Here is a 13,917-nt window from a genome sequence, read left to right on the forward strand (position 1 = left end):
GTGCCCTGTGATTGGCTGGCCACCAGTCCAGGGTGTAAGATATGCCTTTATTTGTCCCTCAGTGGGGAAATTTGCCCCGCCTCTCGCCCAAAGACAGCTGGGATAGGCTCCAGCACCCCTGTGACCCTCGTGAGGATAAGTGGTAGAAAATGAATGAATGAAAACCCAGCAAAAGATGAAACTAGTAAAAGCTAAAATGTTAATCCTAAAAATATACTTAAAATTCATGTTAAAATTTCGTCTTGTTCTCGTGGGCCAAATCGTTTTGTCTCATCTCAGAGACACCCCCTAGTATGTACAATACGTGGGTCTTACCGGTCTACAAACATTGTAGGGGAATCGGGCCGGGTGGTCTCCAGGTCGGTCATAGCATTCCACTCGTTGATGCAGCTCTGCTCTGATGTGATGCAGCTTTCATAGAAGGCCATCCACGTAAGAGCGATGCCTCCCGGGAAGTAGTTGAAGCGGCGTGACACCTCGCATGCCTTGTGGAGGACCTGCAGGGCAGACCTGTAGGGAAAAAACAAAAAAACATACATTGTGAGGGGTTTCAAAATTCTGGAAATAAAATAGTGATAACAAGGGACTTGAATGTCGTTGAAAAAATATTTTGCAGGCTAATTCATTGCATGCAATGAAGACATTCATTTTACATTTAGACAGTCTAGTTATAAGTTGTAATAGTTGTATATAATATAATATAGTTGTAAGTAAATTATTTTATTGGATTTTTTTTTACAAATCAAGCTCTAAAATTTTAATCTCTATTTTTAATTATATTTTATTAGTTTTAATGCCTGCGTGCTGATAAAATTAAATGTACATCTTTCACGCCACAGTAACTACTAACTAAATGCTGAGAACTGGCCAGCAGATGGCACTGTGACTGCATCCGCATAAAAAACGAACAGTATAGTAGAAAATATGCTCAGGGTCACCATAGATGGACTGTATATGTTTACATATTTGAAAATGGATGCCTATACAAGACTGAAAACTGCCTAGAACATAGTGGAACATTGAAGTACTGCCTAATATAAGTATAAGTATATTTACATACATGATTAAAAATGATTAAAACTTAAATCCATAAAAGGACTCACCACATGGCCTGCACTGATACAGGTTTGAAGACATGAGAGCGACCCGCTGTGTTGACACTGAAGCCTCTGAGGGGAAACAAGAAGAATAAAATGAGGAGGATAAGAAGGAGGTAAAGAGTGTAGCATGTATGGGTTGTAAACACAGCCGTGGTGGGGAGGCAGCTATTCAACCTGTGGAACATTCCTCCAGCTCACACAGACAATGTTACCAGCTCAGCAAGAACTGGTCCCACAGTAAAAAAAAAAACTAAAAAAAGTAAAGAAAAATGCAATTCACTTTTGAGCCACTGGAGGTCATTAAAATGGACACACGACAGGAAAGTGGTTCTCAACTGGTTTGGCCGCAGGACCCCATCACCCTTCAATGACCTCAGTGGTGACATAAATTGAGTACATTTTTAATGCAAACTTGTCATATATATATATATATATATATATATATATAAAATGTATTTATTTATTTACTATATGACACTATTGTTTTTCTGGCAAAGACCCCGCGACCCACCAGTTGAGAATCACTGTGATAGGATATCACGTGTAGCTTACCCGTCTCCATCTAAGTGGATGTTGGTGTCACTCCACAATGGCAGCACCATCCCAATGGAGCAGCTTTTCCTGGAAGTTTTAGACAGATGTTAATTACAAATTCTTAATAAAGAATGAACCCTGTGACGGGTTGCGAATCGAGCTTTAATATGAGTTGGAACATATTTTAGCATCGCTGGGAGCACTTCCTGCTTTCCAGCATGCTTTGGTAGAGTGTTTTGGAAATAGCTACTAAAGTGACATGCTTACAGTTCACAAAGTTGTTGTTTATTATTCTCTCTACTAGTAGTGGTAGTGATCTACCTGTTGTGTGTTAAATTGCTGTGTGATGATTTTAGTTTTCTTTCTTTCATTATGAGTCAGCCTATTTTGTTGAGTGATGACCTCATGCAATTTGTGATGGGTTCACAAGCTCATTGTGAGTTCATTCATTCATTCATTTTCTACCGCTTTTTCCTCACGAGGGTCGCGGGGGTGCTGGAGCCTATCCCAGCTGTCTTTGGGCGAGAGGCGGAGTCCGCCGTGCCGCCCATTGTGAGTTCAAAAATTAAATAAAACAGTGATAAAAATAATTTCATATTCGTTGCCAATGCAAATTACCACAAACCCTCAACTGCATAAACCTTCCTTTTCCTTGGCGCACTGCCACCAGAAGAGCCTGCCTACTGTATTAATCCGCCGCATGTAAGACACAACACAGCTTTTATGCAATAGTGTGTTCTCAAGTGAGCTAAATTCAACGAAACTGCGTAACACAGAATGTAATAAAACAAACAGCACCTTTTAAGTTTACAATGTCCAAAAAAAGGAGATAAAGAACCTGTCTTTGTCAGTGAAGTCCATTCCCAGGACGATGTTCTCCTCCGTATCCTGATGGCCGTTGGTGTAGATGACCACCATGTATCGAACTCGCTCCGACCAGCCGCTCTCCAGTCGCACAGCCTGGAAACAAATTGATTGGACACTGATGGAAACATGCAGAGTGTGTATTTTAAGTGCCAAGCCCCATGTTTTCAACAATGACTTAATGGGTTGTATGCATGCTAACATACATGTAATACAGATATTGTCAAAGTTTTATAATCAGACAAATAGTGACTTACGGACAAATTAGTGCTATGACATTTTGGTTGATGGTAGCTATGTTTTTCAACAATTTTCTCAAATTTTACAGACAGGCTTGTCCATCACCTAAATTGTAAATTTCGTACTAATTTGGCTAAACATCTTTAATTTACAGTGTTTTTTTTTTTTGATAGAGTGCATTGAGCTATGTGAGACATTTGAAGTTAAAGGGTCAAACTTTGGTGTATTCCAACAGCACCACAAGACAAACATATCAGTAGGGGTTCATATTTTGACATATTCTGACCCTTTTGTGTGCAGCGCTTCAGGAGCGGGATAAAAATGCGATCAAACTTACCAGCTTAATACGATCTTCAGAGCGCAGGATCTTAAACATGACCTGCAGGTGTTGAGGTAAGTCACCTGAAGACATTTAACAACAAATGATTGTCATACTGCTCACTTGTGGCAAGCTGGTGAAAGGTGCCTTGAAAATACCAATGAGTGGTTGGTTTATTTTTTTTATCTACCTGCATGTTTGTGATGGGTGGGAGTCCTGGGTCCCTCTGTGCTGCCGCCCTGCTGGAGGAAGAGGGCTGCACCTTTGACCATGAAGAAGCTCTCGCTGAGGCTGAGGAGAGCAATAATGAAATGAATGAAATGAAATGCGAGATTATACAAAAATAACACAATTTCAAGTCCTGTCTATTTCTAGCATCATTCTCCTTAAATTTGGAATTAGCATGCTAACATCCAGATGGATAAATGTTTTTTATTCATTCATAGAAGCATCCTCCTCGTCCAAAAATCAAAAATAGTAACCGTACGTCATTGTTTAATCTTTTGACGTTCAACGCATTCTTGTCAGAGCGCACACAGCACATTGCAGAAATGCAGCCTTTCCACATACAGTCATCATATATGAAACAAACAGCATGGCCTCTTCCCCCATCCTAAGGGCATAACGGAGCTGTGAGGGCTACAATAACTAGTAGAGCGTGTTTGCGTTCATGATGACATGGAACACACAGCCTCATTGTTTCACCTCCAGCACAGCACACTCGTCTATCTGCTTCCTTTTAGTCAAACGGTGCCATTGTTGGTGGGAAAATAATGCTGAGATGGCAATAAACAACGTTACACATATTTATGTTACAGCTTGCATTTAAGGATTAATTACACAAATGTTCATGTTGTGAAATGCCGAAAGGAAGGGTACCGGTAGTGTCTACCGGTCAACAAACAGCACTTTTGGTACCACACTACTCTAGTTCCGCGACTCTTCTTAACTTTTTTTTTTACTACACCAAACTAAACTGCACTGCTAGATGGAAACTAGTGATGGACATGATTAATTGACTTCGGAATTGATTGTGGATTAATCACATCTTGTAGTTGCACTACTTGGCGGCCACCAGCAGAGGCGCTATTGATCCAAGTTATTGTAAATGCTCTCATTAATGCCTCTAGATCAGGGGTGCTCACACTTTTTCAGCATGCGAGCTACTTTTAAAATGACCGAGTCAAAATGATCTACCCACTACAAAAATGCAAAACATCTATTTATTTTCAAATGTATTGAGGATTATTTGTACCTACAATGTATGTTGATGTACCTTACATAACCAAATGAGCCAATATTGCAAAACACACATAATTAACTATTAACATTTTTTGTAATTACCTGAGTTTACTTTGATGACTTGCACTGAATTGAACCAGCCAGGGATGCATAGTCCGGAGAGTAGCTGCTGATAGCCAGCCTCACGCACACTTCCAAATGTTTATCAGTCATGGATAATATCCGTATAATATTCCATATCCGTATGGAAGTGATATGATTTTTGCCTTTTTACTTGGTCCAGTTTTTGCCTTTTTACTTGGTCCAGCTCCTTCACTCATTTTAGTGACCATAAACTTTAGCGAGGGCTTTAAAATCTCGCAATTCGCCGACTAGCTTAGCACTTTGCATCGTTGTTTACGCATGAGCGGTGACCTAAAGGTCAAAATTCAGTTGTCATCTGACTGGTTGTCCTGTATGTCAATCAAGTAACGGGGATGGATGATAGGCTGACATCGTAAGTTCTGCTGCACTTAGAGACGTTGTTTGATTTGATTGGTCGCCCGAAGGGCAACATTCAGTTGTCATTTGAATGGCTGCCCTGTATGTCAATCAAGTGACGGCATTGATGCTGGGATGATATTTTTTTAATGTCACGCCGCGATCGACCAGCGATCGACCAGTACCACCTCCGCGATCGACCGGTAGATCGCGATCGACGTAATGAGCACCCCTGCTCTAGATCAATGCTTCTTAAATGTACTGCATGTAATTCACGGCGTTTTTGAATGCATCTTCTGAATGCCTTATATATTTATTTTAGTTAAATTAGCAATTTTTATGCTTGATTTAGACAAAAAAAAACAAAAATTTTCCTCAATGTGTATATTTTTGACTAATAGTAAGCCATATTCAACCATGAAACAGCATTATTTATTAATTAACATATTTTGGAAAAAACAACCAGTCCAGGGAGTACCCCGCCTCTCGCCCAAAGACAGCTGGGATAGGCTCCAGCATATACGTGACCCTTGTGAGGATAAGTGGCATAGAAAATGGATGGATTTAGGAAAAAAAATAATAAAAAGAGAACCCACAAAATATGAGAGATGCGGCTGTAACGCCCCGTCCTCGTTGCGGTTTGGGTAAATAAATACCAAGCTATAATTGGAGCATTTAAGGTAGTTTTCTATATAAAGAACAATGCATGGAAACAGGTGTTCAGAACATTCAGTGAGAGATTCTGTCGTCTCATAAAATAATAACAAATGAATTAATCATTCATTTTGCCCATTCTCAAGGAAATTAAGCCACCTCCAGCTTCACAATTGTTTTTACTGCTAAATAAACACTAACGGCCAAATGAACGCTGCTGTTATCTTACACGATGCCCCGCTGAGTCCAAACAGTTTTCTCCAGCAAGTGAGGCAGCCTGCTGGCCTTACGAGAAGCTCTCACCATCAGACGCATCCTGGCCCTCCAGATGTCACAAAAACAAACAGCCGCCACGTTTAAATGCTATCTTCTCTAACCGTCCCAGGACGTTTGATTAAAAGCTCCCTTCATGTGCCCACATCTCCTTCCTTCCTGTGTCTGCCCGGATTCCTTGCATCAGCTGACCCCACTCGGTGCCACAATGCCGTCATTCATTGGAGAGTGGAGAAACAGAAACTCTGCGATGATGAATGAGTGAGCGGGTGGGTCCAGACAAAGCATGACGCGGCGCGTTTCAGCTGAGCACACAACAGACTAAGTCTTGGCCATAAATCACATCTTTGGTCACGTTGGCTGGATTAGAGGGGTAGCATTGGGACTGAGATTTACTGCTCGCTTATGTAACCCAGTGGAGGCATTCTTTGTTATTATTATTATTATTATTATTATTATTATTAAGCAAAGAAGGCTTCCTTGTATTGTTACCCTCTAGCATAATTTATATAACACATACAGACAAGGGGAGACAACAATAATGCATTCATTTGAACCCCTTTGACATTTTATGATATATTTTGCTAATACAGTGTTTCCCATACATTCATTTATTTATTTGTGGAGGTCTGCCACAAATAAATGTGGACTGCCACAGACAAATTTGATGCTCCTCCACCCCTCCCCACCTTGTTAAATTCTGCCCTATAAGTTCATCTTTGGCTGCACAGTGACCGAGTGGGAGCATATAGACCACACAGTCAGGACATCGGGAAGACATGGGTTCGATTCTCCGCTTGTCATCTCTGTGTGGAGTTTGCATGTTCTCCCTGTACCCGGCCTCCTCCCACATTCCAAAAACATGCTAGGTTAATTGGTGACTCCAAATTGTCAATAGGTATGAATGTGAGTGGGAATGGTTGTTTGTCTATATGTGCCCTGTGATTGGCTGGCGACTAGTCCACGGTGTACCCAGCCTCTCGCCCGAAGACAGCTGCGATAGTAATACCCCCGCGACCCTAGTGAGGATAAGCGGCATAGAAAACGGATGGACGTTCACCTTCGCTCATTAACACAGTTTAATACAGTTTAAAGAGACTGCTCATTATGTATTCACTCTTCACGCTCTGTGATTGGCCAGTTACACACAGCGACCGTCTCTCCCTAGACGGACTTTGCAGGCGCCACTCACAGAGGAGCTGAGCAGTGCCTCGTTCACGTACACGGTGCAAGGCAGACGTACGATGCTGCCTTTAACACGCATTGTACGAGTTTCACACCGACATCTGCACTGCAACACTTTAAGGCGCATGCAGAGGTAGAGGAAGCCACTCATGATACTACAGTACAAATGCTGGTACTGCCATCTTGTGGGAGTAATTTTTAAAAGTACATCAGGAGGATTCCCACAGATGTTAATGCCAAACCTGGCACTTATTTACTTATCTAGTCTGTTTTTTATTTTAAGCTTTTTATTTTAAGAGAATAAAGTCCTAATGTTAAATGTGATTTTAAGGAAGGATATCAGAGGAGCAGAAAAAATTAGGATGTATAGGAGACGAGTTAGATTTTAGTATAATTAAATTTATTATTAATAATAATAATAATAATAGTAATAATACATTTTATTTAGTACAATAAAAGCTTAGTAACATATTTTTTGTAACAAAAGTATGTAAAACTCCGTAGTACAAATACTGTGGTACATAAACTGTGAGTTCAGAAAATTAGAGAAACTCACCATTGGTTATTTTTTCGGTCATCATCACTTCCAAAATCCTGAAAGATAGAAAAGTAAGGCAGATAATTAAATAAAAAAAAGACCTTCCAATGATGTTCTTCAAAACAAACAATCACAGAGCTTGTTTTTGTTCTGTGGATCAGACCGCCTATTTAGAAGCACATAATACCCTCCCCACATAAAACCACTAAATCAGCAAAGCTTTATCCTTAATATCCCCTTCCCATTTGACAAAAACTGGACGGATGCGTCATTTATGCCTGAAATTGATTATTTCTATATAATAAATAAAATAGATTGTATTAAATAGATTATATTAAGTTATATATTATATTCATGTGTTATTTATTCATTTAAAAAGGTGTGTCCTTAGACCTTTCAGAGCCCAAAAAGGAAGTTAGCAGAGTCCACACAGGTAGCACCATTGGCTTTGCGGTACTCTGCTGCGCCCTGTCAGTCGGAGGTGTCAAATACACGTACCAGCTCATTGACTATTTTGCTGATTTTGCCTCTGTGCTAGAAGTGGAACGCCGTGATTAGGACGAAAGGCACATGTGCGAGCTCTGTGACGGGTGACTCAAGTGAATTGAGTACCCGATTCACCCCAGTGAGTCACTCGTAAGAACTCGAGTCAGAATCCAGATTCCCCATCACGCTACTGGGAGGTGTTTGTAATATTTTGGTTGCCTCATATACGTGCAAAATACTCGAAATAGATCATGACTAGTAGTGTACTTGTTCTCCACCATGTTTAAACATTTCCCCGCAATCAAATCAGTATCTGTACAAATGCAAATGTGCCTAATAAAGTGAGGGATGCGCTGCAGTAAGAAAATGCACAGTTTGTTGTGAACAGTATAACCCCCCCCCCCCCATCCCCTTTACACAGACACAGCATAATAAGTCCATTATTCAAATAATAGTGAAAGAAAACCCCATAGCAGCCTAGCATGTTCGATTCCAGCCAGCGGTACATGCAAAGAACTATCACGGCTTTCCCACTTACCTCCCCCGCGCTGCTGTTGGTGGTGCTCGCCGAGGATGCTGCACTAGGGGTGGGAGAGCGTTGCAGAGTCACCAGGGCCATGGTCGGCGTTCTGCAAGGGAGGAGGAGGAGGAGGAAGAGGATGTGGGAAGATGCGCCGCGGACTGCCTCTGCTGTCACCAGGGAGAAGAAGAAAAAAACCGCCGAGTCAGACTCGCATCCAGCAGCCTGAACGCCGCTCCCCCGGACGGTCCACCAGGAGAGTCCTAGCAGAGCTCCAGTGCTTTGGGCCGAGCGTGGAGAGCCATGGCGATGTCATTGCTGGAGTGCATGCAAGGAGACAAACAAAACAGTGTGCGGGTGCATGCAAGCGGGGAACGGATGACATGCAGCTTTGGAGGACGCCTCTGATTGGCTGGCCTAGTTTGCGTGCGCGCTGTCATTGGGCCAATGTTGTCAAGGTGACTGGCCAGACTAGATACTATACTATAGTGGTGATGGAATTATTTTATGTACATGTTATGACACAGTAGAGATGTTGCGCAATAATAGGAATCATAGTATTAAAACATAACACAAAATAATGTTTTGGTAATTGAGGAGGCATGGATGAAAAGGGTTAGGTTAGCATTAACTAAAATGCATTCATTCATTTTCTACTGCTTTTCCTCACGAGGGTCGCGGGGGGTGCTGGAGCCTATCCTAGCTGTCTTCGGGCGAGAGGCGGGGTACACCCTGGACTGGTCGCCAGCCAATCACAGGGCACATATAGACAAACAACCATTCACACTCACATTCATACCTATGGACAATTTGGAGTGGCCAATTAACCTAGCATGTTTTTGGAATGTGGGAGGAAACCGGAGTACCCGGAGAAAACCCACGCATGCACGGGGAGAACATGCAAACTCCACACAGAGATGGCCGAGGGTGGAATTGAACCCTAGTCTCCTAGCTGTGAGGTCTGCACGCTAACCACACGACCGCCGTGCCGCCCCATTAACTAAAATATTCTTATAATTTAAATAAAATTATTACATTCTGCTGCAGGGATAAAAATGTGCACCTAATAAAATCTAAAAAGATGTCTACAGCCGGCAGTTCCTATGGATTAGCATTAGCTTTGTGTGACTGACTGCTGCTTAAGGTCCGTTTCTGAATGAAAACAAAACTAACTGGAAATATTTTTGTTTAATTAACCAACTTTAGCTTTGTTACCTACTATAAAACGTATTGTAGTCATTCTTGCGTATTGATTTGAGTAGGATACTCAAAACTGTGAGTGCCAATGATGGTACCCCGGCTCCATCTAGTGGTACCTTGGAAGGAGTTTTTTTTTTCCCCCAAAATCCTCCTCCAACCTCTGATTGGTTGATCAGAGCAAAATAAAGGCTAAGTTTGAAGCTGAATCATCTGTAGCGATTTGCACACCATAATACCCACAACGACTGATGGAAGAGGAGCAGAAATGGAGGCTATGAAGCTGGACATTGTATAGGTGAGTTCAACACTGTTACCTTGTCTCCATCTGGTAAAATGTTTGTTTTCCACTTGCATACCAATTCCTATGAGCAGTACAACAGGCTTTCGAGCCTCTAAGGTGCAAACTCTGTTCAGTAAATATTGATTCTGAGCTGCTCCAAGTGATGTTTGGGATTTGTATAACGCTTGTTAACATTGTCATATACTTGCAGGCAGCTGTTGAAGTTACATGAAGCTCAAAGTTGCCAGCAGAATTGTAACTCGGGTGTATCGGCGGTCGTGTTTATTAGTAGTTTGTATAATTGTGACATGATAGCAGTGGTATTAAGACGTGGTGTAAGTCATAAGTAATGTGAAACACTTGTATGCTAGGACTATGTTAAAAAGCCATAGCATTTCAGTATGTGGAATCAAACTATGGAATGGATTGAGTAAGGACCTCAAACAATAAGAAACAATACAAGCAGTTGATGTTTGCTAAATACAAGGATGAAGAGTCTTGAACCAGTCATGATGTGCTATAAATATCACTATATTGACACTTACTATGGTACACATTATGGCATTGGATGGTCATATCACCTCATACTTCGGTATGAGCTGCATTATTTAAAAAAAAAACAACCTTAAACTGTATTATGGAAAGCAGGAAGTGAACAAATGTAACAGTTACTGATTGTAAAAGTACCAGATGGAGGGGTAGGATTTAATAAGCTTTGCTTCTTCCTACTCCTTTTGGACATGTGGAACTGGGAACTGATTATGGGATGCACTCAATTGTAATCTGATGCATGTTCAAATGAAATAAAACCATTACCATTACTATGTATAGGCCCCATTGAAGGCCATGGTACCAAAAATATTTGCCTGCCACTGATAGACATATCTAAAATAAGTATTTTATATGTTGTATAAGTTTTCAACTCTTTAACTTTCAGTGCCAAGAGTAAGATTTTTAGAGCAGATTGAATGATTTTAATTAAAAAAAAAAAGAAGCAAATTTTCAAAAAAATACTTTTCTCCCTGTACAATGTAAACAATAAATGTGACTGGTGACTTGAATCGTACCTGCAGGCTTTTCCTCCATTAACTGCTCTCAACCTGAAAGAGATTGGAACCTCGGTTTTCAGCAGTAATCCATTCCAAAAGGCCAGACGAAAACCAAAGCAGGAAATATGAACAAAGTAGGACATGGAAGATCCATATGGATGCTATTTCACTGTAGTCCGTTCGAGACTTAACTTTAAAGAGTGGGCACTTAGTGTTGTACAATCACACACCGGCCCAGCTCACTTTCTATTATGTGTCTCCCTTAAACCTTTCCTCCTGCAGGATGCTGTGTTTAAGATTCCTTCCTGTAAGTGAAATTAAAATCGTATTTTAACAGACAAATTCTTAATTCTGTGAAAGCAAAATATGCCCACACTGGGGCTGTGGCATTTAGCTTCAAAACCATCGCTTTTGTGCCGTTGTTTATACATGCATTTTCTTGCTCACAGCGCTAATTTGTGCTAACGCCAACCTGGCTTCTGTGTATCACCTCATGAGCAGCCCTGACCCCACCTACTGGGGTAAAAGCTGAATGACAGACAGATGCGGAGTGAATGCTCTTGTTATTTAGCCTGTGTAGTAATTGTAGTAATGTCAATTTATCGAGGCAGGCAAAATTGTCGACCTTGTTCTTTTCATCATTCATCGATTTATTGATTATCATGACGGGCCCAGCCTATAGTGTACCAAACCTAAAATAACAGCTTCCATTTTCACAGAGAGTCACCAACACGAGGGTGCTTTGTCTGGCCATACGATAACAGAGACCTGAATTCTACAAATTCTACAGTGGGGTGTATGACAACAGAGGTTCCACTGTACCTCTTTTCACTCATCATCACTCAGGTTGATGCAGTCCATCTTTTTTTAAATGTCTTCCCCAACAGTCCTGGGTCTTTTCTGCGAGTGTGGCTGATCTGAGAGTCAGACACTCCCGTGCTTGGACTCCTGAAGGGCCCTTCCTAAGGTCTCGATGGGAAGGAACAGGGACACAATGCCAGCCAGCAGAGAGCAGCCACAGTACACGGCCAGGGTCAGGTACACCGACTGTCTTAGCAGCACCTTTGAGTAAAACACAAAGCAAAGTTTAAAAAAAAAAAAAAGACTCATTTTGAATCCCACAGTGATGGCTGGTGCTTACCTGTGCCACAAAGGGGGTGATCAAGGCGCCACACTTGGACAACCCGCTTGAAGTACCCATGGCTAAAGCTCTGGTCTCTGTTGGGAACACCTGATAAAAGCAGAGTAAGTATGTTTTCATTTTACACATGACAGCTGCAAGGTTAGAGCCCTACCTCTGGTGTGTAAACAAAAGCTACTTGGAAGCCTCCAGAGATGAAGGCCCTAGCGATGAAGATGAAGAGTGTGAGCGCTATCCTACGTGAGGAGAACGCCTTATAACTTGATGGTGTTTAGATGCATTCATGAACACATGCAAACATACAACATACCTGCCAACACAAGCGTATAAGGGTAGGATGCTTAAAGAAAAGATGAAGAAGGACAGCGCCATGCTTTTCTTCCTGCCCAAGTAGTCCACTGTCCCCAGAGTAATGATAAGACCTGAAGGACAAATACAATAAAACATGTTTTATAAAAAAATACATTTATACTGCATATACTGTAAACACATACACACGAACGTTTAATATGTCATCTTTCACTCGTGTAAAATTGTGGAATTACAGTGTGTGACATGCATTTTCTCACAGGCAAACTCGTCTGTCAAACGTTTGCAGCATTTCTTGAAATGCTGGCTTTTGAGCTGTATTAATGAACAGCATTTATTTTGCAATGTAACAAAGTACATGCCATTTTGCACTTATGTTCCTTTTCATTTACGGTGTAATGAATTTTTTAACCAGGGTTCAATTCCACCCTCGGCCATCTCTGTGTGGAGTTTGCATGTTCTCCCCGTGCATGCGTGGGTTTACTCCGGTTTCCTCCCACATTCCAAAAACATGCTAGGTTAATTGGCCACAGGTATGAATGTGAGTGTGAATGGTTGTTTGTCTATATGTGCCCTGTGATTGGCTGGCCACCAGTCTAGGGTATAGGTGGGCAGCCAATCACAGGGCACATATAGACAAAAATAGGACAGCTGGTGTAGGCTCCAGCACCCCCCGTGACCCTCATGAGGAAAAAGTGGTAGAAAATGAATGAATTTATTTATGGATTTATTGGATCTTAAGGAGGTTCTAAGTAGACCTTCAAAATGCAAAAAGAAGAAATGGTAGTGAGACATTTTTTTTTACAGTTTATTGCAAACAACCATTAAAGTGAAATAGGCTGTTCATCAGATAATCAAAATTTGCACGAGCACCAAAGATGGGACATTGAAAGTTTTATTCTCTGATGCATTTTTGAAGCTCTAATTAGAATCTCCTTAAGAAGAACACCCATTGTGTTTGGCTAGGTAACAAAACATAAGCTCCTCCCCTTTGTGCAGGCTGCTAAGACAGTCATTAGAGAATATGTCACCTGGGAATTCAGCCAACGTTGTCCACAAAAAGGCTCTGTAGTCCATTGAGGTCAAAAACTTGCATTCCAGACTACAGTTTGGTTCCGCTTTGGCTTCTTGCGTCGCTATAGGCACAGACAGAGAAGTTGATATTTCGCTCAGTTAAGATAAGCAATAAATGCTGCAGCTTACCGTACCTCCACATGAATCTCCAGCTCGGAACATCTCTGTTGTGAGCAGGATTATCCCAAAGTAGGTAAAGGCATAGGAAAACCTTTAACAGAATAAAAATCTGTAAAATGAAAGTTAATGCTTTTTGGATGGTGCATGTTACAGGTAGTGTAGGTTCTGTGACTAAAAGGGCAAAGAGTTGTGGCCAAGTATATGAAATATGTTCTTCAGGCTAACCATATGAACCAGAGGAGAAGTGTAGTTTTGTAATACTGCGGTGTAAAGAGGTCTCTGATCCGCCCACGGTTATTCTGTAGAACA

At 41.3% G+C, this 13,917-nt stretch overlaps 2 protein-coding genes and 1 long non-coding RNA gene across 10 annotated transcripts in view; 1 reads left to right on the top strand and 2 right to left on the bottom strand.

The window, feature by feature from the left end:
- LOC131104272 (uncharacterized) overlaps positions 1-4,927 on the top strand; it is a 26,009-nt gene extending 21,082 nt beyond the window's left edge. The window contains exon 5 of the long non-coding RNA XR_009119752.1: positions 3,039-4,927. This is a non-coding gene — a long non-coding RNA (uncharacterized LOC131104272). The remainder of the gene's footprint in view (positions 1-3,038) is intronic.
- Positions 1-11,853, bottom strand: part of ssh1b (slingshot protein phosphatase 1b) — a 16,347-nt gene extending 4,494 nt beyond the window's left edge. The window contains exons 1-9 of one of the 3 annotated variants that reach the window (XM_058051213.1): positions 11,787-11,853; positions 8,454-8,605; positions 7,448-7,485; positions 3,248-3,348; positions 3,076-3,140; positions 2,473-2,594; positions 1,653-1,721; positions 1,104-1,169; positions 316-510 (exon numbers count right to left, since the gene is read on the bottom strand). In XM_058051213.1, coding sequence (XP_057907196.1) covers positions 316-510; positions 1,104-1,169; positions 1,653-1,721; positions 2,473-2,594; positions 3,076-3,140; positions 3,248-3,348; positions 7,448-7,485; positions 8,454-8,534 — 737 coding nt within the window. In that variant the 5' untranslated portion in view covers positions 8,535-8,605; positions 11,787-11,853. Of the gene's footprint in view, positions 1-315; positions 511-1,103; positions 1,170-1,652; positions 1,722-2,472; positions 2,595-3,075; positions 3,141-3,247; positions 3,349-5,662; positions 5,962-7,447; positions 7,486-8,453; positions 8,606-11,786 lie in introns of those variants that run through there. The other 2 variants (XM_058051222.1, XM_058051231.1) reach the window with 2 other exon arrangements.
- Positions 10,057-13,917, bottom strand: part of svopb (SV2 related protein b) — a 7,065-nt gene continuing 3,204 nt past the window's right edge. For 2 of the 6 annotated variants that reach the window (XM_058051266.1, XM_058051244.1), the window contains 7 exons: positions 13,834-13,907; positions 13,623-13,699; positions 13,446-13,550; positions 12,416-12,527; positions 12,260-12,341; positions 12,106-12,195; positions 11,286-12,026 (listed from right to left, as the gene is read on the bottom strand). In XM_058051266.1, coding sequence (XP_057907249.1) covers positions 11,889-12,026; positions 12,106-12,195; positions 12,260-12,341; positions 12,416-12,527; positions 13,446-13,550; positions 13,623-13,699; positions 13,834-13,907 — 678 coding nt within the window. In that variant the 3' untranslated portion in view covers positions 11,286-11,888. The other 4 variants (XR_009119749.1, XR_009119748.1, XR_009119750.1 and 1 more) reach the window with 4 other exon arrangements.

This window comes from Doryrhamphus excisus, chromosome 2 (assembly GCF_030265055.1).
Source record: "Doryrhamphus excisus isolate RoL2022-K1 chromosome 2, RoL_Dexc_1.0, whole genome shotgun sequence".
Taxonomy (NCBI): domain Eukaryota; kingdom Metazoa; phylum Chordata; class Actinopteri; order Syngnathiformes; family Syngnathidae; genus Doryrhamphus; species Doryrhamphus excisus.